Source organism: Polistes fuscatus, unplaced genomic scaffold (assembly GCF_010416935.1).
Source record: "Polistes fuscatus isolate 324 unplaced genomic scaffold, CU_Pfus_HIC Scaffold13, whole genome shotgun sequence".
NCBI classification, from domain to species: domain Eukaryota; kingdom Metazoa; phylum Arthropoda; class Insecta; order Hymenoptera; family Vespidae; genus Polistes; species Polistes fuscatus.
In genome coordinates, this window is record NW_025113031.1 from 1,007,356 (window position 1) to 1,029,218 (window position 21,863).

General features: G+C 29.2%; 2 protein-coding genes and 1 long non-coding RNA gene across 3 annotated transcripts; 1 reads left to right on the forward strand and 2 right to left on the reverse strand.

The window, feature by feature from the left end:
* The first annotated feature begins 928 nt into the window (after nucleotides 1-928).
* Nucleotides 929-3,760, forward strand: LOC122513782 (COP9 signalosome complex subunit 3). The gene is made up of 4 exons (XM_043630254.1): nucleotides 929-1,158; nucleotides 1,579-1,839; nucleotides 1,982-2,706; nucleotides 2,803-3,760. The coding sequence occupies exons 1-4, from the start codon at nucleotides 1,104-1,106 to the stop codon at nucleotides 3,091-3,093; spliced, it is 1,332 nt and encodes a 443-aa protein (XP_043486189.1). The 5' UTR covers nucleotides 929-1,103; the 3' UTR covers nucleotides 3,094-3,760.
* A 463-nt stretch (nucleotides 3,761-4,223) lies between these two features.
* On the reverse strand, nucleotides 4,224-5,135 carry LOC122513792 (nicotinamide riboside kinase 1). Its single transcript, XM_043630262.1, has one exon. It carries the CDS (start codon nucleotides 4,865-4,867, stop codon nucleotides 4,268-4,270), a length of 600 nt encoding a protein of 199 aa, XP_043486197.1. The 5' UTR covers nucleotides 4,868-5,135; the 3' UTR covers nucleotides 4,224-4,267.
* A 244-nt stretch (nucleotides 5,136-5,379) lies between these two features.
* On the reverse strand, nucleotides 5,380-6,178 carry LOC122513793. The gene is made up of 2 exons (XR_006302866.1): nucleotides 5,927-6,178; nucleotides 5,380-5,715 (listed from the first exon to the last, which is right to left on the reverse strand). It is a non-coding gene; the product is annotated as an uncharacterized LOC122513793 (long non-coding RNA).
* Nucleotides 6,179-21,863: the final 15,685 nt, after the last annotated feature.

The window sequence follows — 21,863 nt, forward strand, 5'->3', positions numbered from 1 at the left end:
TAACAAAATATATTTTAATGAAAACGAAGTTCAGTAATAGGGAAACACGGTAAGTAAAAGATAGTACTCGTAATCACCAATAGAATAGGTGATGTCATCAAGCGGTACAAAATTGAACTACAAAGAAATTCAAATAGCTTTATTTCTACACCCTATGATTCAATTTATTATTTATAATAACTACATTACTTAGAAAACAAAGTATATAAAAAAGAAAAACAATTTTTAAATATTTGTGAATAAATTATTAATCATTATTAATAATTATAGTTATTGCAAAAATTTATTCTAAAATTTGAATTATTAAAACTTGTCTTAAAAATATTTTTAAAATTTTAATAATACAAAAAATAAAATATTACATATGCAGGCTGATATTAATTATAAGTACATTTCTTTTGAATTTTTAAATGTCTTACAATTAGCAGTATAATAAAGCAAAAAAATCTTGTTTACATAACCTTCGTTGACCTTGAAATATACACAGTTATTGGTAGTTGAATTTTATTTTCAAAATGGCTGTCATTTATAAGTAAATGAAATATACAATTTGATTTTAAAAAATTAAATTGTATAATCGTTAACCCTTAGCAAAAAGATAAAATTATTTTAATTATAAAACTGTCATCCAATAAAATTATGAAACTTTTGTAATAATTTTTTTGAACTTTGTATAATATTACAATGAAAATATTGTGATACACCCTTTATATTGATAATAAGATTAACAGATAGAACAAAGTAAGTTTAAAATGTTAATATAAATTAAATCGTAATTTCAATAATTTTATTAAAATTTAGAGAAAAATTAGTATTTCGTTACATTTTCAAATTGTTGGTATTACATAGTACATAAATAATAAAAGCGGTGACCGGCAACAGTCTTGAAGTTCGATAAAAGATATTCGCATCATGTAACAGATTCGATTTTCGCACTGCAACTAACTTAACATTGCAACGTGCTTCAGAGTGTTCCAGTTAGTCCTAGTCGTCCGTTTCAAAACGTCATCTTGGCTATTACCTACTGGCTAAAATAATATTCTTGTAAATACACGGATCACCACCGTTTCACGGGTGGTGATGATAACGAGACATTTGTAGAAATGGCGACGGCATTAGAGCAATTTGTAAATAATGTGCGGACGCTTTCAAAGCAAGGTAAAATCAAAATGTGTGACATTTTCTTTGATAGATGATAATATAACCTATAAACAATATCCACTACATATTTTTCTATTCTACATATGTATCATTTTCATATTGCAATATCATTCATTTAACCTATTTTTAAAACAATCTATGTTAATTGTGTCATTAATTAAGCAATATTTCATTCAATTATTCAACATTTTTTTGTTATATTATAAATAAGAGCTATATATTATGAGCTTTTCTAGAGATCAAAATTTGCTTCGATTATTGTTAGGCTAAACTTACTACTTTTATTAATAACTTTTTGATAAAACTGATACGATTATTTTAATATAATATATGTCTATGTATAGGTATATATGTGTGCATAGGTAGAATAGATAAAGGAATAATAATGAATGGGTTCTATTGGTTTCTTTACTTTAGGTAACTTCCGGGAATTATATGATGTTATAAATAAGAGTACCGAAGTATTAATGAAAAATGGACAACACCTAGATAATGTATTGGAAACGTTGGATTTGCAGCAACACTCCCTTGGGATTTTGGCAGTATTATGCGTTAAATTTTCATTGCCTCATCCCAGCGGTAGCTATGATCTTGATTCTTATAAGCCATTGTTCAGTCAGGTCCAAGAATTTATCATAGGGTGCAACAGCGAACAAATTCAATTTGCACCCGATACATGTAAGCTTATATTGAAAAAAAGTATTTCTTTTTATCCACATTGGCATTAATATTTTTTTTTTTAATACCAATTGTATAATCTTGCTTTAGAAATAAAACATATTGTATAAAATTTAAAATCAAATATTGTCTTTTCTTGCAGATGCGGAACTATGTCATTTACTAACTCAAATTCTAGTTGAATTGCAAGTGCCGTTACGTGGTATAGAATTACTGCGCAGAGCTATACGTAAGATTCAACTGTTTGACAGTCAGCTAACTTCAATACATGCCGATCTCTGCCAATTATGCCTTCTGTCTAAGTGTTTTAAGCCATCGCTTGAGTTTCTTGATATTGATGTTACTGGTATTAGTCAGGAAGGTGGACAATTTGATTCAAAGTTTTTTTTACTTTATTATTATTATGGTGGTATGATATATACAGCATTGAAAAATTATGACCGTGCATTATATTTCTTTGAAGTGTGTGTAACGACTCCTGCTATGGCTGTCAGTCATATTATGTTAGAGGCCTATAAGAAATACATTTTGGTCTCTTTAATATTGCACGGAAAGATCTTAAATTTACCTAGGTACACGAGTCAGGTAGTTAATAGGTACATCAAACAGTTAAGTCTACCATATCAAGAATTAGCGACAGCTTACCTGACTAACAATTGCGAAGATTTGCTAAACATCATTAGAAAATACCAAGAACTTTTTGAAAGGGAGCACAATTCGGGATTAGTTAAGCAAGTCCTCAGCTTTTTGTACAAAAAAAATATACAGAGGCTGACTAAAACTTTCTTGACACTTAGTTTAAGCGACGTTGCAAGTAGAGTTCAATTGGCTGGCCCTTCAGATGCAGAGAAATATATTTTAAATATGGTAAATTCTACGTTTTATTAACATTTTTTTTAATCGTATAATATATATATATATATTTAATAATTTATATTTTTGGTTCGTACTTTTTGATTCTAGATAGAGGATGGTGAAATTTTTGCGACTATTAATCAGAAAGATGGTATGGTAGTATTTCACGACGATCCGGAAAAATATAACTCGCCACAAATGTTAGCCAAACTCGAGAAAGAAATGCAAACTTGTGCAGAATTAGATAAACGGGTGCTCGAGATGGAAGAGGAAGTTGTTCTTACGCCACAATATGTTCGAAAAACTTGCGGTCAAAACGAACAGGACGATCAAACAGTTGGACCCACAAATGTCACAAATGGTCAAGCTCAGTTGAAACATAACTCTTACTCTGTGTAACATACATACGTCGTTGTGTATTATCTTTATTAAAAAAGAAGGAAATTAATGAAATAAGTCTTGTTGAAGGTCAAGCACAAGTACATTTTGAAGCCTGTTTTGGGTAAAGTATTTCAAATCTGTCGAAATTTGTCTAAAGTAATCTATTTTGTACAAAGATTCCAAGACTACGATTAACAACTTGTAAAGTTCTAAACGATAAGAAATTAAGGCTGAAAACTAATCGCAGTTCATCGATTCTAGAGTTTTTCGTAATAGTAATATGACTCTCATACTTGTGAAACGCACTTTGAAAAACAACGTATAAAAAAAACACGAGCGTAAAATAATAATATTAATATTATATAATAATAACAATAATAATTATTATAATAATGAAAGTGTAGTACTTTATCTGTAAAAAGTTACCAATGTATTGGAATATGCTTTATCTCATAATTATTATTGAGTTTGTTTTAATTTGCATATAAAATTTATAGAAAATTAATATCTAAAACAGGCTTTATAAGTAAAACTACGTAGTAAATAAATTAAAATATCGTGGTATTTTATCCACAAGAGATCATATTGTTTTGAAAAAAAATAAGAATACACACAATTACACACGCTGTTTCATACATGAGCATTTTTAACTAAAAGGCAAACTTAATAAATTATTGAAATAGTACAGCTTTCTAAATGTATAAATATGTGTTTAAAAAACTTAGTACTTAATAGTGCGATCTTAGTTATATTATTTCTCTTTTGAGCGATTAACAAATTTATTTATATTTTTTTTTAATATACATTCATATATTAAACAAATTCAAAGTTTCAGGTAAGTAATATATTTTTTTTACTGCGAAAAAGTGAAAATGAATCTTTTTTTATATATATAATATAATAATATATTAACCGTTTCAAATATAAAATTAAAAAGCATGAAATATCTTCAATAATATGTAACAGTAAATTAACTGTTACGCAAACGATTTTGTGCTTAATAATAAAAATATAAACTTAAGATTTTTAATTAATCTTTGTGTGTCTTGAACTTTACATAGAATTATATTTTTCTTTTTCTTTTGGTCCATCTTTATAATAAAGTACAATAGTCTTATTGTTAGTTATTGTAGCAGAAAAATAATTTCTTTTTACACAAGCCTTTCTTTTTTAAATAATAATAATAGTCTGCTTAAGATAACAAATCTTGAATTTTTGTTAAAACCATTTGAACCGTCTCATCTTTCTCCATCGTTCCATCAACAAATATTAACTCCGTAGATGCATTTTCATCTTGCATTATTGTTGATAGATGTTTTAAATACTCTGGCCAAACAACTGTTTCAAAATATCCTGGAACATCGGCAGGATCATATGTTCTGATGCACCTACGTTTGTAACACTCATCTTTGTTCAATGTAAGAAAATATTTAAGTTGACATAAATCTGAGATCGGCTTATATCCAAATAATAAGAAACCTTCTAATATTAATATTTGCTTTGACTTCTTTCCAGCATTATTCAAATCATTTGGTATAGAATTTAGCAATTGTTTAATATCTGAATACATTCTGTCCATATCTAAGCTAGATAAAATTTCCCAATTAATATGATTCAAAGCGGCAATTTTGATGTGCCTTGGATCGTTAGGAGGTAAATAATAATTATCTTGATGTATTAAAATAGAACCGCTTAACTTTTTGTGCAGTTCTTTAGCTAACATTGTCTTTCCGCTACACGTTACTCCTGAAATTCCAACTATTAACCAATCTTTGCTATCCATCATTGACATTTAAAATATAACATATAAACTTAGCAAAATCCTTTAATGTTAGATTACTATAATGTTTAACTGTCAGATAATTTTATTACACGATAACTAACAAGTATTTTTTAATACATAAAATTTTTCTATAATTGCATACGAATATCGTAATAACTGTAATATTAACTAATAATAATCTTTACTCGTATATTTTTATGTTATATATTGTTATTGTACTGAATAATTATCACTCTCAATAATTGATTATTTACATTGCAATCTTTTTTTTTTTATTTAATTTTCTTACAAATATACGGTCTTATATGATATAGCGTAAAAATTACTAAACCACCGACAAAACATAGACCACAAATCGCAGGTATTAATAAAGCTAAATGCTGAGGATAAAAAAAAGATTGCAATCTATCGTCATCAATGAAAGGCAAACCGATGATCCATAAAGTATAATAAAAAAATATTATCGAAGTTAATATCAATATACGTTTGCCTGTATTATGATCGCTGATTGACATTTTATATTTATGTTAGCTTATTTATTACTTCATTCTCAATTGATTTAAATGCAATTGAAATGATAACATTTTCTGCATACAATCAATTTACAACACATACAAATCTTAACAAACAAAATTTTTATCTTAAGGCACATGAAAAGTTCAAGTTTACAAAGTTACCGCACAGGCAAGAACATTTAACAGATATTCATAATTAATCTTATAACTTAGTCAAATGAATTTGAACACAAATGTTAATATAGAAAAGATAAATATATAAATATTAATTGTAGCTCTGAGATCTCTTTTCACCGTTCTTCTTTTGCAAAATTACATCTACATGGGATGTATTTTTGAATACTGTAAAAAAGGAAGCAAAGAAGAGAATAAATATACAAGTAATTAATTAAAAATATTGTACACTCAAATATTCATTAATCAAAAACTTGTATTACCGATTACAATTAATTTCAATTTATACGTTCTTGTATATATTTTGTCATATACACAATTAAAATCGATATTGCAAATATCATTCAATATTTATATAAATATATAAATACATATTTACCTCGTAAATAAAACATTCATTTGTCCTTCTTCGAGAAATAAAAAATAAATTTATGGACAAATTCTTCACCAATAATATTAATCATGTACTTTTCATTTGATTTTCCTTCTTTCTTGATTCGTTGTTTATGACATGAAGTAGTTCGTGAGCAAAACCAAAGAATACACAAGTACATAGATGCTCACAAGTCTACTTTTTGCGTAACAAAAATTATCTTGGATAGTACCCTGACCACCAGTGGGAGAAGATAGATACGCGATGACGGTCTAATAATACTATCAAAGAATACAGTATTCTTTGATAGTATATGTTAGTATATAATAAATTCTTTAATAGTATATATAGTTTAATTACATAGTAATAAAATTTTAAAGAATAATATTCAATTTTTAGTGTATAAAAATGTGTGTGCCTTCAGAAATGCCTTTATAAATAATACATATATTTATATTTTAAAAAGTATTCATGGCGTTCAAGCAAAAAAAAATCTCAAAGATTTGGTAGTTAAATCCAACGATGATCACCTGCAACAAAAAGAAAACTATATTAATCATACAATCAAGTGAAAATATGGCCTGACATATAAATCGTCCAATTCGCAGATGCACTTTTTTTTCAATTGAATTCTTTATTTATTTTGATTAAATCTCTATTTACCGTTGTAATGAAATTAAATTTAAACGCGTGATTTTACATTTACAAAAAATATATATATAAAAAAAGGAAAAGTACAAATATTAAATTACTAGAAAAAATAATATCTAATATAATTATTACGAAATACTTTTAAATTGCATTTTATGGAAAAGAAAAATTGCAAATTTAATAAAATACGATTACAGTGAAAAATCTTAAAAATGAAACAAGAAAACAAAAATTACTATAATATTTACCGAACGTTATTTAAGCTTGAAAATTTAATAATACGAAAATTTTAATATTTTTGACTCTAACTAAACAGATATGCATCTTTTTGACGATTTTGAGGGACACAAATTTGGTGTCCCAAGGAGATGGAATGGTCCATCATCTCCAATTACAACTACAAATTAATGACGAGCAACAAAATTATACAATAAAATATAAAAAATGACTAAAGAGCTATTTTCGAAAAGTTCGAACTTGCCGTTGAAATTTTGAAAATAACTCAATAGCCTCAATAGTAGTTGCCCTCTTCAGCCACATTTAAGTGGGGGCCTCTTCGGCATAATGCCTCTTCTTTCTTCATGCCCTAAACGCTGCTGTGAGGCTTTTTCTAAGTGCATTTTATAATGCATTTGCTGAACAATCGCAGCTTAAAGAAATCCACAAATCGTACAATTACATTTACTCGAATGCCTCAACAGATATTTGATCTAATCGATGAACCTATTATTAACACTTTGCATTTAAAAGATTAAATAATATCAAACAAAAGCAGAAACTTTGTCACACATCTTATGGTCTTACTTTTTTACTCGACCACTTTTATATTTATTCTACTTTGTATTTACTATACATATAACAAATGAAATATTTTCAGTAGGAATTACTAAAAGAGCAAAGCGTTAATATACTTAATATTAAGTAAGTATCCAACGTATTCAGCTATCTTCACTTTTTCTTAAAAAATTAATTTTTAAGAAAACGCAAAGACTTTTGAATCGTTCGATACTGATTTATATCTCGCGGTACAGAGTATCAGCAATATATGGAAAAAATAAAAGAAATATTTAAATGATAAATGAATCTAAAGGTTGCTGAAACTTTGTATAATATCCGGAGAAGAAATTTTCCACTCCTGAGTGAAAATTACAATCGCGCGACTTCTCCGGTCTCTACCTACTTAGAAATTAAATAAACATTCACACCTAAGTATGCTACCTGCCTATATTGGCAATATCTAAAAAGATCAAACATACGTACATACCCACCCACTCACTCCACGATTCTCTCACATACCACCAGGGTGCAAAAGCCTAAACTAGAGAGCATGCCCCGGGGCACCTCCGACACCCTAGTTCAAACGCGTGTTTTCTAAACTTATGGGAGTACGTACCAATGCTGTAATCGTCTGTCAAGGTTAATGATTATTGCAAAAATGACTAATGCAAAAATACAAGTATACACTAGTATATATTGCATACTAGTTATATACGAGTATATCATAGTTTCCACAAATAAATGCGGTAACTCTACTATTCAAAACGATTTTATTACAAAAAAAAAGTAGAAAAATTTAATATAAATATAAAAATATAGAAACACTCGTATTTGTCATATCACACGTGATATGTAGAAGTAGTGTTCTCAGTATTAAATGATGTATCAATTAAAAAATATCGCGAAACGATGTACAAAACACTTTACCTAATACGCACATACAGGTGTAAAGTACATCGTGCAATCACTAGCACAATGACAGCCGCCAATAGGGGAAAAACTTAAAACTAAACCTATACTAACCGTTTCTCACCTTTACGAGTAGCACCTGGGCACACGCATAGATGAGAACGCAGAAAGTATAGGGGGGAGAAACGGGAGATTAGTATATTAGAAGCTGAAAATCCTGATCTAAAAAATATGATTAAAAACACATATATACATAAGACATAAATACATTTTTATAGAAATTTATCTAAGCGGCTAAGGACTCTACAATTTATTTGATAAATATTAACTTTTAATATCTTTTAATATCTTTTAATATATTTTAATATATTTAAAAACCTCGGACGACTCCTTTCATTAAGTTGGCTGTTCTAATAAAAGAACTGGGCTTTGAGCCACCACTTAATTGCTAGAATCTATCCGTCGCGAATGAGTTTGTCTTCTTGCTCATTTATTTATAATATCGAAATATCGATATATTAAAATTAATCACGATTAGATAAACTAAGTACAAAGCAATGCATGTAAGACATTTATTACATGCTTTTCTGGACGAAAACGAGTAAATAAATGCTCGATTTCACCACTACTAACCACGAACAAAACACGTAATAAAAAAGAAAGTGCATTTATTAATTGCATTATTAATTAAATGAATTTAACCGGTGAGACAAGAAAACCTATCCTGAACTAATATAAAATATACAATACAATATACAATATAATATATAATTTTCATGAGTAACTCCTAGAAAAGAATTACTCATGTGCTCGTCACTAATTTATTTAAATAATTACAACCAGTAACTCGTGCCGATTAGGACCTTTCATCCTCGACATGATTGAGCACCGGAGGGACTTTAAATTTTAACTCACGGCATAAGAAGTTCTACGATGGCTCCAAAACACTCCTACTTCGCAGCAAGTATTGTAGAATGCGAGTATCAAGATCCATCGAAGATCCATCGAAGATCCATCGAAGATCCATCGAAGATCCACCGAAGATCCATCGAAGATCCATCGAAGATCCATCGAAGATCCATCGAAGATCCATCGAAGATCCATCGAAGAATTCATTCCACATCTTTGATAAGGTAGAAAGTCCGTCGTCATATCTGTAAAATAAAATAGAACAAAACGATAAGTTATCTGCAATATAATCTAAAATCATATAAAATAAAATCGAATAAAATGTAAATAAAAATAGATACTTACAATGCATTCCAATGGGATGAAATTCAATTGCACCATGGCGATGCACCTCGCGTGAATCTAAAAACGCGGTATAAACGAAAATAAGAAACTATAGATGAGTTTTTATCGCGAAACCGAAATTTTATTATACGACGAACAACACTGATTCTAATTCGCGTTTGATTTTAATTTGTTTTACGCCCGATCACTGATTCTAACAACTAATTCAAAGACTGCTTTGCACACAGTCAATGCAAGTAGAAAAATCTTCATTGATGCACTGATTCTAATACGCGAACAGTCTGTGCGACTGTTTAAAGATAAAATACAACTTTACTCGAACAAACTCTAATGCAATTACTGCATTGGTCGCAGTTAATTTAATATATAAATTTCAAAAATAGTTCGCGAACGCGACGGAATTGAAAAAAACGAACGAACGTGCTTCTAATCCGTGATTTTAATTATATTTAACGATACAACACTCCCGTATATTGCTTCGCGCACGATAGCAATGCACGAACACTTGCAACACTTCACAAACACAATTCACAAACACTTCCAACACTGATATATTCCCATGATGATCTGAAACAGAAATAAAAACAAAATTATAAATATCATTGTTGTAAGTAAAAAAATTATTATAATTATTGAGAAAGTGTTTAAAATAAAAATTGACTTACGTTTATTCTTCATTGATGAATGCACGATGGGTATCCTACCCTTAGGATGACGATGAGCACACGTTTAAACCGAATAAAAGAAACTTACGGAGTTTCTTAACCGAGCAAACGAAACTTTAACATGCGACGATCAACACTGACTTTACTTTCCGATTCTTTTGTATTTTATTTTTACGATGCAACACACGAGTACCTCATTGCCTACGCGCTCGATTGCAATGATGTTCTGAAACAGAAAAAGAAAAAGAACAATTAATATCATCCTTATAATAAAAAACCATTAAAGTTATCATAGAAACGTTTAATAGGAAAATATACTTACTTTTAGTCTTCATTGATGACTGCAGGATGGGTATCCTACCCTTAGGATGACGATGAATAAAATAAAATTAAATAAAACTCTGAAAAGCTGAAACATACTAAAAAGATTATAGAACAATATATCCTGTGAATCATTCCTGAAGGCATTGCACACTTTTAAAGATATTTTATCATAAAGAATCAATATAAATTCAAGCAATATTAATTGCCTTTATCTCACTACTTGTATAAAATTACATATAAAGTATTTAATATCAGTAAAAATTGTTAATAAAAATCGATAACGTTATATATATATAATAGTTTAATACGTCACGTCGTTAGATCTTATTGTTAGCTCGTTGAAGGAATGATCTGGAATGAACACGTAATCGCGTCCTTCATGTCGAACGTTCGGCTGTCTTCGTTTTGTTTTCGGCTGTCTTCGTTTCTTCTGTTCTCACTTCGAGAAATTCCTGGAATATACGTACACATTCGTTATTGCCCGTAGATAGAATATTTTGTTTTCTTATTTTCTCTCTCTCTCTCTCTCTCTCACTTTCGTTCTCACTCTTTGTATACATTTCTGTATGGTTTAAAAAAAAGAATAACGCTTACCTCGATGAATATGAAGATAAAAAAGAGTAAACACAATTGTTAGACTGAGTATATGTATTCCTGCTGGACTCTCCTAATGCTCGGTACCTAAAAAAGGAAAAAAAAAGATTACATTAGTATAACATAAAGAAAATCAAATATATGAGTGTATGTGTACGAGCTACCTATACTTATGCATATATGCCTGTATGTGTGTGTATGTGACAGGAATCGAATTTAATACGAAATACGATCTTTGAATACATAATTATGAAAAATAATTAATTAGAGCATCATTAGAGATGGTAGTAATTATCGATACCATGAAAAAAGCTGGAAATTAGAAGAAATATTGTTAAGTAACATTGGTGAGATTTGGCGGGATATCGAGATATATCGATGTTATATTCTCGCATATATCTATCGAACTTTTCAATATTTCGTTTTGAAAACACTCACGTATGAAAATCTTGTATGTAGCTATCGTTTGATATGTAATAGGAAGGTGTAAATACTTTTCAATTACCTGAGTTAAACGAGATGACAGGTATACAAAATGGTGGTCGTCGCTGTGACGTAGCCGCAAAGAAACGAAGCGACATCTGAGACGACATCATGGCTGCTTCAGAACCTTGCGTTTTTCCATCTATCATAGAAAAATATCGAATAGTTAAAAATAGGATATAGGAACATAAAAATTGTCGAAATATATACTTTATTAATCCAAACAATCAAAATTGAACATTATAAGTCGATATCCATAGAAATGATGCCGTAAAACAAGATATATATGATTGCGTAGAAAATGCATACCAATGTACATGGAATTTTTTTCTACACAAATATTCTTTATCCTCGACATTATCGTAATCTTTCGATTATATCATTTGGAAGTCATTTGCTAGAAGAATCTATTAGTATATAGGAAGATTATTTACGTTAGAAAATATTTTTAATTACCTGAGATTAACGGGACGACGTAGCATCCGTCCGATCTCCAGCACCGACGCCGCGAAAAGAAAAGGAATGATCAGCAAAGAGCCCTGATTGGCTGATAATTATTGCAAAAGAAAAGATGACCAATCAGAAATTCCCAATTACCATATAGAAATGTATTTTACGCACACGTACGTAACTCGCCTTTCTTCATGACCACTCTAGTCAAGCTTGATATGATAATTTATTTATTAAATAAATAAAAAATTTATTCTATTTTACTATTTAAGGTACACGTATCTTGTTAATATTTAAAAAATAACGAAAAGAATAAAGACAATATGCACTATAATCCTTATCACACAGAACAGAAAACATACATAATTTATTTATTACAATAATTAAATATCAATTTTATGAATTATTATAATTATCTAATTACTAATCCAATTAATAATTATTGTTATCTAATTTATTTTTCTGTTAGGTGTATACGTTCCTTGGTAATATTAAAAAAATAACGAGTCAAATAAAGACAATATACACTAAAAACTTTATCACATGGCAACGTTCTGATTTAAACATTCCTTCAATTTTTATGTAATTTTTAAACTAATATACATTTGTTTTAACATCCCTGTGCAATGATGACTTTGGATAATAAAATTTTTATCCAGAAAATATCACATTAAAATTATTTTATATTCAAAGTATATTAATAAGTATGTAATGTTTAAACCAGTACATATGCGTTTAAACAATCTGAAATATAAGTAGAGTGTATCAGAATATTTAAAAAATTGTTAAATAATCGATAGGAATGTCTATTGTTGTCTAAAAGCTAGGAATATACGATCTATGTATCGTCCCCTTCGAAATCCACCGTTGAAATGAGCTCTTGTCCTCTATGAAAGTACTTTTATTAAACGTTGTTTATTTGACTTTCTCCGAACGTTACGCATGTGTATAAAGTGAATAATCGATATAATCAATAAAATTTAAGATTAAAACGTTATGATTTTCGTATTTTTATCTATTTCATGTAATTATTTTAATGCTCCTGCGCACTGTGGACTTCGAGGGTAAAATTCTGCTGTAACATAAAGAGAGTACATTAGTGCATTATAATAATTGTTAATTAATCTATGTTAGTTTTTATGCAATTTTTATGCAATTGTTTAAATAAAACTATACTATAAAGATATTATTATTATATATAAATTATAGTTATACAATTACAAATATTGAACGAATACTAACTAATAGTAATATAATAATAATAAAATACGAATTATTAAATTTTACCATTATGATAGAAGAAAGCTGATGTGTTTACTCGTTTAAGTACCATTAAAAATTGTCAGGATTCATTTTAAAATCCTGTAAACTCTTCCTTTATGTACGTAGTCGATATATAAAACGATGAGAAGCCTAATCGATGCTGTGCTTTTCCAAATCTTCTAATACTCGCAAATCTGAAAACCATAAAACTGTATTAGTAAAGTATCAAGTTATCCTTGTTAATTTTTAAAATCTTATGTATAGAATAAAGACATTATACCCTAAACACTTTATCACACTGCACTGAAAAACACACAAAATTTATTTATTTAATAAATTAAAAATAATTTTATTTTCCTATTAGGTGTACACGTTCCTTTATTATATTTAAAAAATAAGGAATAAAATAAAGAGGTTATACACTAAAAACCGCACAGAAAAACATAATCGTATAGAAAAGAAACCTCGTTGCAGATATTTTAAAAACAATTGACATGAAGCACTATAGCCATCCTCGAAGAATTAAAATAACAAGAATTTTTCCATATAAATACAGAATATGGGAATTTATACTTTCATAGTTGGCATGTGAGATTTCAATTGTTTTGTTTCAATTTATTTTAATTCTTTAAGGATGGCTACAGTGCCTTATGTCAATTGTTTTAAAGATTTCTATAACGATGTTTCATTTCTATACGATTGTGTTTTCAGTGCAATGTGATAAAGTTTTTAGTGTATATTGCCTTTATTCTGTACATTATTTTTTAAATATTACCAAGGAACGTGTTACACGTATAATAAACACTTATATATTTAATTTTTCTTTATATTATACCAATGCTATGTTATTTTATACTTTTTTTTAGGTTTCCAAACATTGGTACAATACAGCATGAATACACATACTCATTGTCAGTACAATAATTGTTTTTACTTTTCTATCTAAATAATAATTGCTTTTACTTTTTTATATTGATATCAGTTGTGGTAAGTTTATCTCTTTTCTTTTATAACATAAAGAATAGTAATATAAAAAGTATGAGAAGGGGAAAGAGAGAGAGTGATATCTTATACAAAAATCATACATAGATATATATAGTTTGCTTGATACTTTATTAAAACAATCTTACGATTTGCAGATTTGCAAGTATTTAAAGATTTGGAAAAGAACAGCATCTATTAGACTTTCTTATTGTTTTGTGTATCAAGTACATACATAAAAGAAGAGTTTACAAGATTTTAAAATGAATCCAGGCAATTTTTTTATGGTACTTAAACGAGCAAACACCTCAGCTTTCTTCTATCATAATGGTAAACTTTAATAATTCACATTTTCTATTAGTATATTGTTTATTAATTGTTTTAATATATTATTTACGTAATTGTTTAGAGAAATGTTCTTTCTTTTTTCATTTCCATATACGTGTACATTACGTATAAATTAACAATCATTTTAATGCACCAATGCATTTTTCTTATATTGCAGCTAAATTTTACCCTCGAAGTCCTCAGTGCGCAGGAGCATTAAAATAATTACATGAAATAGATAAAAATACGAAAATCATAACGTTATAATCTTAAATTTATCGATTAGATGGATTATTCACTTTATACACATGCGCAACGTTAGGAAAGTCATATAAACAACTTTCAATAAAAGTACTTTCATAGAGGACAACGTCTCCTTTCAACGGTGGATTTCGAAGGGGACGGTACATAGATCACATATTCCGATCTTTTAGACAACAATAGACATTCCTATCGATTATTTAACAATTATTTTAATATTCTAATGCAATCTCTTTATATTTCAAATTGTTTAAACACATATGTACTGGTTTAAACATTACATACTTATTAACATACTTTGAATATAAAATAATTTTAATGTGATATTTTTTTGGCTAAAAATTTTATTATCCAAAGTCTTCATTGTACAGGGACGTTAAAACAAATGTATATTAGTTTAAACAATTACATAAAAATTGAAGGAATGTTTATATCAAAACGTTGCAATGTGATTAAGTTTTTAGTCTATATATTGTCTTTATTTTACTCGTTATTTTTTGAATATTAACAAGGAACGTATACACTTAATAGAAAAATAAATTAGATAACAATAATTATTAATTGGATTAATAATTAGATAATTATAATTGATAATAAAATTGACATTTAATTTATGTAATAAATAAATTATGTATGTTCTTCTGTGCGGTGTGATAAGGTTTATAGTGCATATTGTCTTTATTCTTTTCGTTATTTTTTAAATATTAACAAGATACTTGTACCTTAAATAGAAAAATAGAATAAATTTTTTATTTATTTAATAAATAAATTATCATATCTAGCTTGACTAGCGTGGTCATGAAGAAAGCCGAGTTACGTACGTGTGACGGGCAAGCTTGTGTGCGTGAAATTTCTATATGGTAATTGGGAATTTCTGATTGGTCACTTTACGTCAAAATGTAAGCCAAAGATTAGCGATCAGCGCTCTTTTCTTCTTGGCCGTCGTGGAGATCGCACGGATACTTCGTCGTCCCGTTAATCTCAGGTAATTAAAAAATATTTTCTAACGTAAATAATCTTCCTATATACTAATAGATTCTTCTAGCAAATGACTTCCAAATGATATAATCGAAAGATTACGATAATGTCGAGGATAAAGAATATTTGCGTAGAAAAAAATTCCATGTACATTGGTATGCATTTTTCTACGCAATGATATATATATCTTGTTTTACGGCATCATTTCTATGGATATCGACTTATAATGTTCAATTTTGATTGTTTGGATTAATAAAGTATATATTTCGACAATTTTTATGTTCCTATATACTATTTTTAACTATTCGATATTTTTCTATAATAGATGGAAAAAATGCAAAATCTCAAGTAGCCATTGGTCAACGGATTTCGCTACTTTTTTTGAAAGTTGACTACCGCGCATACTACCGCGCGCAGCAGATGCGCAGCAGTGGCAACGGTAGGGGGCGCAGGGGAAAGGTAGAGGAAACGCCATTTTCTGTCAGCTGTATATGTTCCAGCGTACTGCGTCATCTCGTTTAATTCAGGTAATTGAAAAGTATTTTACACCTTTCTATTACATATCAAACGATAGCTACATACAAGATTTTCATACGTGAGTGTTTTCAAAACGAAATATTGAAAAGTTCGATAGATATGCGAGAATATAACATCGATATATCTCGATATCCCGCCAAATCTCACCAATGTTACTTAACAATATTTCTTCTAATTTCCAGCTTTTTTCATGGTATCGATAATTACTACCATCTCTAATGATGCTCTAATTAATTATTTTTCATAATTATGTATTCAAAGATCGTATTTCGTATTAAATTCGATTCCTGTCACATACACACACATACAGGCATATATGCATAAGTATAGGTAGCTCGTACACATACACTCATATATTTGATTTTCTTTATGTTATACTAATGTAATCTTTTTTTTCCTTTTTTAGGTACCGAGCATTAGGAAGAGTCCAGCAGGAATACATATACTCAGTCTAACAATTGTGTTTACTCTTTTTTATCTTCATATTCATCGAGGTAAGCGTTATTCTTTTTTTTAAACCATACAGAAATGTATACAAAGAGTGAGAACGAAAGTGAGAGAGAGAGAGAGAGAAAATAAGAAAACAAAATATTCTATCTACGGGCAATAACGAATGTGTACGTATATTCCAGGAATTTCTCGAAGTGAGAACAGAAGAAACGAAGACAGCCGAAAACAAAACGAAGACAGCCGAACGTTCGACATGAAGGACGCGATTACGTGTTCATTCCAGATCATTCCTTCAACGAGCTAACAATAAGATCTAACGACGTGACGTATTAAACTATTATATATATATAACGTTATCGATTTTTATTAACAATTTTTACTGATATTAAATACTTTATATGTAATTTTATACAAGTAGTGAGATAAAGGCAATTAATATTGCTTGAATTTATATTGATTCTTTATGATAAAATATCTTTAAAAGTGTGCAATGCCTTCAGGAATGATTCACAGGATATATTGTTCTATAATCTTTTTAGTATGTTTCAGCTTTTCAGAGTTTTATTTAATTTTATTTTATTCATCGTCATCCTAAGGGTAGGATACCCATCCTGCAGTCATCAATGAAGACTAAAAGTAAGTATATTTTCCTATTAAACGTTTCTATGATAACTTTAATGGTTTTTTATTATAACGATGATATTAATTGTTCTTTTTCTTTTTCTGTTTCAGAACATCATTGCAATCGAGCGCGTAGGCAATGAGGTACTCGTGTGTTGCATCGTAAAAATAAAATACAAAAGAATCGGAAAGTAAAGTCAGTGTTGATCGTCGCATGTTAAAGTTTCGTTTGCTCGGTTAAGAAACTCCGTAAGTTTCTTTTATTCGGTTTAAACGTGTGCTCATCGTCATCCTAAGGGTAGGATACCCATCGTGCATTCATCAATGAAGAATAAACGTAAGTCAATTTTTATTTTAAACACTTTCTCAATAATTATAATAATTTTTTTACTTACAACAATGATATTTATAATTTTGTTTTTATTTCTGTTTCAGATCATCATGGAATATATCAGTGTTGGAAGTGTTTGTGAATTGTGTTTGTGAAGTGTTGCAAGTGTTCGTGCATTGCTATCGTGCGCGAAGCAATATACGGGAGTGTTGTATCGTTAAATATAATTAAAATCACGGATTAGAAGCACGTTCGTTCGTTTTCTTTTCAATTCCGTCGCGTTCGCGAACTATTTTTGAAATTTATATTAAATTAACTGCGACCAATGCAGTAATTGCATTAGAGTTTGTTCGAGTAAAGTTGTATTTTTATCTTTAAACAGTCGCACAGACTGTTCGCGTATTAGAATCAGTGCATCAATGAAGATTTTTCTACTTGCATTGACTGTGTGCAAAGCAGTCTTTGAATTAGTTGTATAGAATCAGTGATCGGGCGTAAAACAAATTAAAATCAAACGCGAATTAGAATCAGTGTTGTTCGTCGTATAATAAAATTTCGGTTTCGCGATAAAAAACTCATTTATAGTTTCTTATTTTCGTTTATACCGCGTTTTTAGATTCACGCGAGGTGCATCGCCATGGTGCAATTGAATTTCATCCCATTGGAATGCATTGTAAGTATCTATTTTTATTTACATTTTATTCGATTTTATTTTATATGATTTTAGATTATATTGCAGATAACTTATCGTTTTGTTCTATTTTATTTTACAGATATGACGACGGACTTTCTACCTTATCAAAGATGTGGAATGAATTCTTCGATGGATCTTCGATGGATCTTCGATGGATCTTCGATGGATCTTCGATGGATCTTCGATGGATCTTCGATGGATCTTCGATGGATCTTCGATGGATCTTCGATGGATCTTCGATGGATCTTCGATACTCGCATTCTACAATACTTGCTGCAAAGTAGGAGTGTTTTGGAGCCATCGTAGAACTTCTTATGCCGTGAGTTAAAATTTAAAGTCCCTCCGGTGCTCAATCATGTCGAGGATGAAAGGTCCTAATCGGCACGAGTTACTGGTTGTAATTATTTAAATAAATTAGTGACGAGCACATGAGTAATTCTTTTCTAGGAGTTACTCATGAAAATTATATATTATATTGTATATTGTATTGTATATTTTATATTAGTTCAGGATAGGTTTTCTTGTCTCACCGGTTAAATTCATTTAATTAATAATGCAATTAATAAATGCACTTTCTTTTTTATTACGTGTTTTGTTCGTGGTTAGTAGTGGTGAAATCGAGCATTTATTTACTCGTTTTCGTCCAGAAAAGCATGTAATAAATGTCTTACATGCATTGCTTCGTACTTAGTTTATCTAATCGCGATTAATTTTAATATATCGATATTCGATATTATAAATAAATGAGCAAGAAGACAAACTCATTCGCGACGGATAGATTCTAGCAGTTAAGTGGTGGCTCAAAGCCCAGTTCTTTTATTAGAACAGCCAACTTAATGAAAGGAGTCGTCCGAGGTTTTTAAATATATTAAAATATATTAAAAGATATTTTAAAAGATATTAAAAGTTAATATTTATCAAATAAATTGTAGAGTCCTTAGCCGCTTAGATAAATTTCTATAAAAATGTATTTATGTCTTATGTATATATGTGTTTTTAATCATATTTTTTAGATCAGGATTTTCAGCTTCTAATATACTAATCTCCCGTTTCTCCCCCCTATACTTTCTGCGTTCTCATCTATGCGTGTGCCCAGGTGCTACTCGTAAAGGTGAGAAACGGTTAGTATAGGTTTAGTTTTAAGTTTTTCCCCTATTGGCGGCTGTCATTGTGCTAGTGATTACACGATGTACTTTACACCTGTATGTGCGTATTAGGTAAAGTGTTTTGTACATCGTTTCGCGATATTTTTTAATTGATACATCATTTAATACTGAGAACACTACTTCTACATATCACGTGTGATATGACAAATACGAGTGTTTCTATATTTTTATATTTATATTAAATTTTTCTACTTTTTTTTTGTAATAAAATCGTTTTGAATAGTAGAGTTACCGCATTTATTTGTGGAAACTATGATATACTCGTATATAACTAGTATGCAATATATACTAGTGTATACTTGTATTTTTGCATTAGTCATTTTTGCAATAATCATTAACCTTGACAGACGATTACAGCATTGGTACGTACTCCCATAAGTTTAGAAAACACGCGTTTGAACTAGGGTGTCGGAGGTGCCCCGGGGCATGCTCTCTAGTTTAGGCTTTTGCACCCTGGTGGTATGTGAGAGAATCGTGGAGTGAGTGGGTGGGTATGTACGTATGTTTGATCTTTTTAGATATTGCCAATATACAGGCAGGTAGCATACTTAGGTGTGAATGTTTATTTAATTTGTAAGTAGGTAGAGACCGGAGAAGTCGCGCGATTGTAATTTTCACTCAGGAGTGGAAAATTTCTTCTCCGGATATTATACAAAGTTTCAGCAACCTTTAGATTCATTTATCATTTAAATATTTCTTTTATTTTTTTCCATATATTGCTGATACTCTGTACCGCGAGATATAAATCAGTATCGAACGATTCAAAAGTCTTTGCGTTTTCTTAAAAATTAATTTTTTAAGAAAAAGTGAAGATAGCTGAATACGTTGGATACTTACTTAATATTAAGTATATTAACGCTTTGCTCTTTTTAGTAATTCCTACTGAAAATATTTCATTTGTTATATATGTATAGTAAATACAAAGTAGAATAAATATAAAAGTGGTCGAGTAAAAAAGTAAGACCATAAGATGTGTGACAAAGTTTCTGCTTTTGTTTGATATTATTTAATCTTTTAAATGCAAAGTGTTAATAATAGGTTCATCGATTAGATCAAATATCTGTTGAGGCATTCGAGTAAATGTAATTGTACGATTTGTGGATTTCTTTAAGCTGCGATTGTTCAGCAAATGCATTATAAAATGCACTTAGAAAAAGCCTCACAGCAGCGTTTAGGGCATGAAGAAAGAAGAGGCATTATGCCGAAGAGGCCCCCACTTAAATGTGGCTGAAGAGGGCAACTACTATTGAGGCTATTGAGTTATTTTCAAAATTTCAACGGCAAGTTCGAACTTTTCGAAAATAGCTCTTTAGTCATTTTTTATATTTTATTGTATAATTTTGTTGCTCGTCATTAATTTGTAGTTGTAATTGGAGATGATGGACCATTCCATCTCCTTGGGACACCAAATTTGTGTCCCTCAAAATCGTCAAAAAGATGCATATCTGTTTAGTTAGAGTCAAAAATATTAAAATTTTCGTATTATTAAATTTTCAAGCTTAAATAACGTTCGGTAAATATTATAGTAATTTTTGTTTTCTTGTTTCATTTTTAAGATTTTTCACTGTAATCGTATTTTATTAAATTTGCAATTTTTCTTTTCCATAAAATGCAATTTAAAAGTATTTCGTAATAATTATATTAGATATTATTTTTTTTAGTAATTTAATATTTGTACTTTTCCTTTTTTTATATATATTTTTGTAAATGTAAAATCACGCGTTTAAATTTAATTTCATTACAACGGTAAATAGAGATTTAATCAAAATAAATAAAGAATTCAATTGAAAAAAAAGTGCATCTGCGAATTGGACGATTTATATGTCAGGCCATATTATCACTTGATTGTATGATTAATATAGTTTTCTTTTTGTTGCAGGTGATCATCGTTGGATATAATATCAAACATTTTTGCTTTTCTTGTATTTGTGCATTTTAAATGGGTTCCTTTTTTAATATATATATATATATAAATGCATTTCTGAAGGCACTTACACACATGTTTATACACTAAAATTTAAATATAATTATTTAAAATTCTATTAAAATATACGCAACTATACTATCATATACTATCAAAGAATATTTTATTCTTCAATAGTATTGTATCGTCATCGCGTTAAATACCTACTCTCGTTCACTGGTGGTCCCGGTACTTACTAAGATGATTTTAGTTACGCGAAAAGTGGACTTGTGAGCTTCTATATAATTCTCTATTTTTTGGTGA

Excerpts from the sequence above, each read along its gene's own strand:
- LOC122513782 (XM_043630254.1), top strand. The coding sequence starts at position 1,104 with ATGGCGACGGCATTAGAGCAATTTGTAAATAATGTGCGGACGCTTTCA. Across the intron at positions 1,840-1,981 it reads TCAATTTGCACCCGATACAT|ATGCGGAACTATGTCATTTA; the intron begins GTAAGCTTATAT and ends CTTTTCTTGCAG. Across the intron at positions 2,707-2,802 it reads AGAAATATATTTTAAATATG|ATAGAGGATGGTGAAATTTT; the intron begins GTAAATTCTACG and ends TTTTGATTCTAG.
- LOC122513792 (XM_043630262.1), bottom strand. The coding sequence starts at position 4,867 with ATGTCAATGATGGATAGCAAAGATTGGTTAATAGTTGGAATTTCAGGA.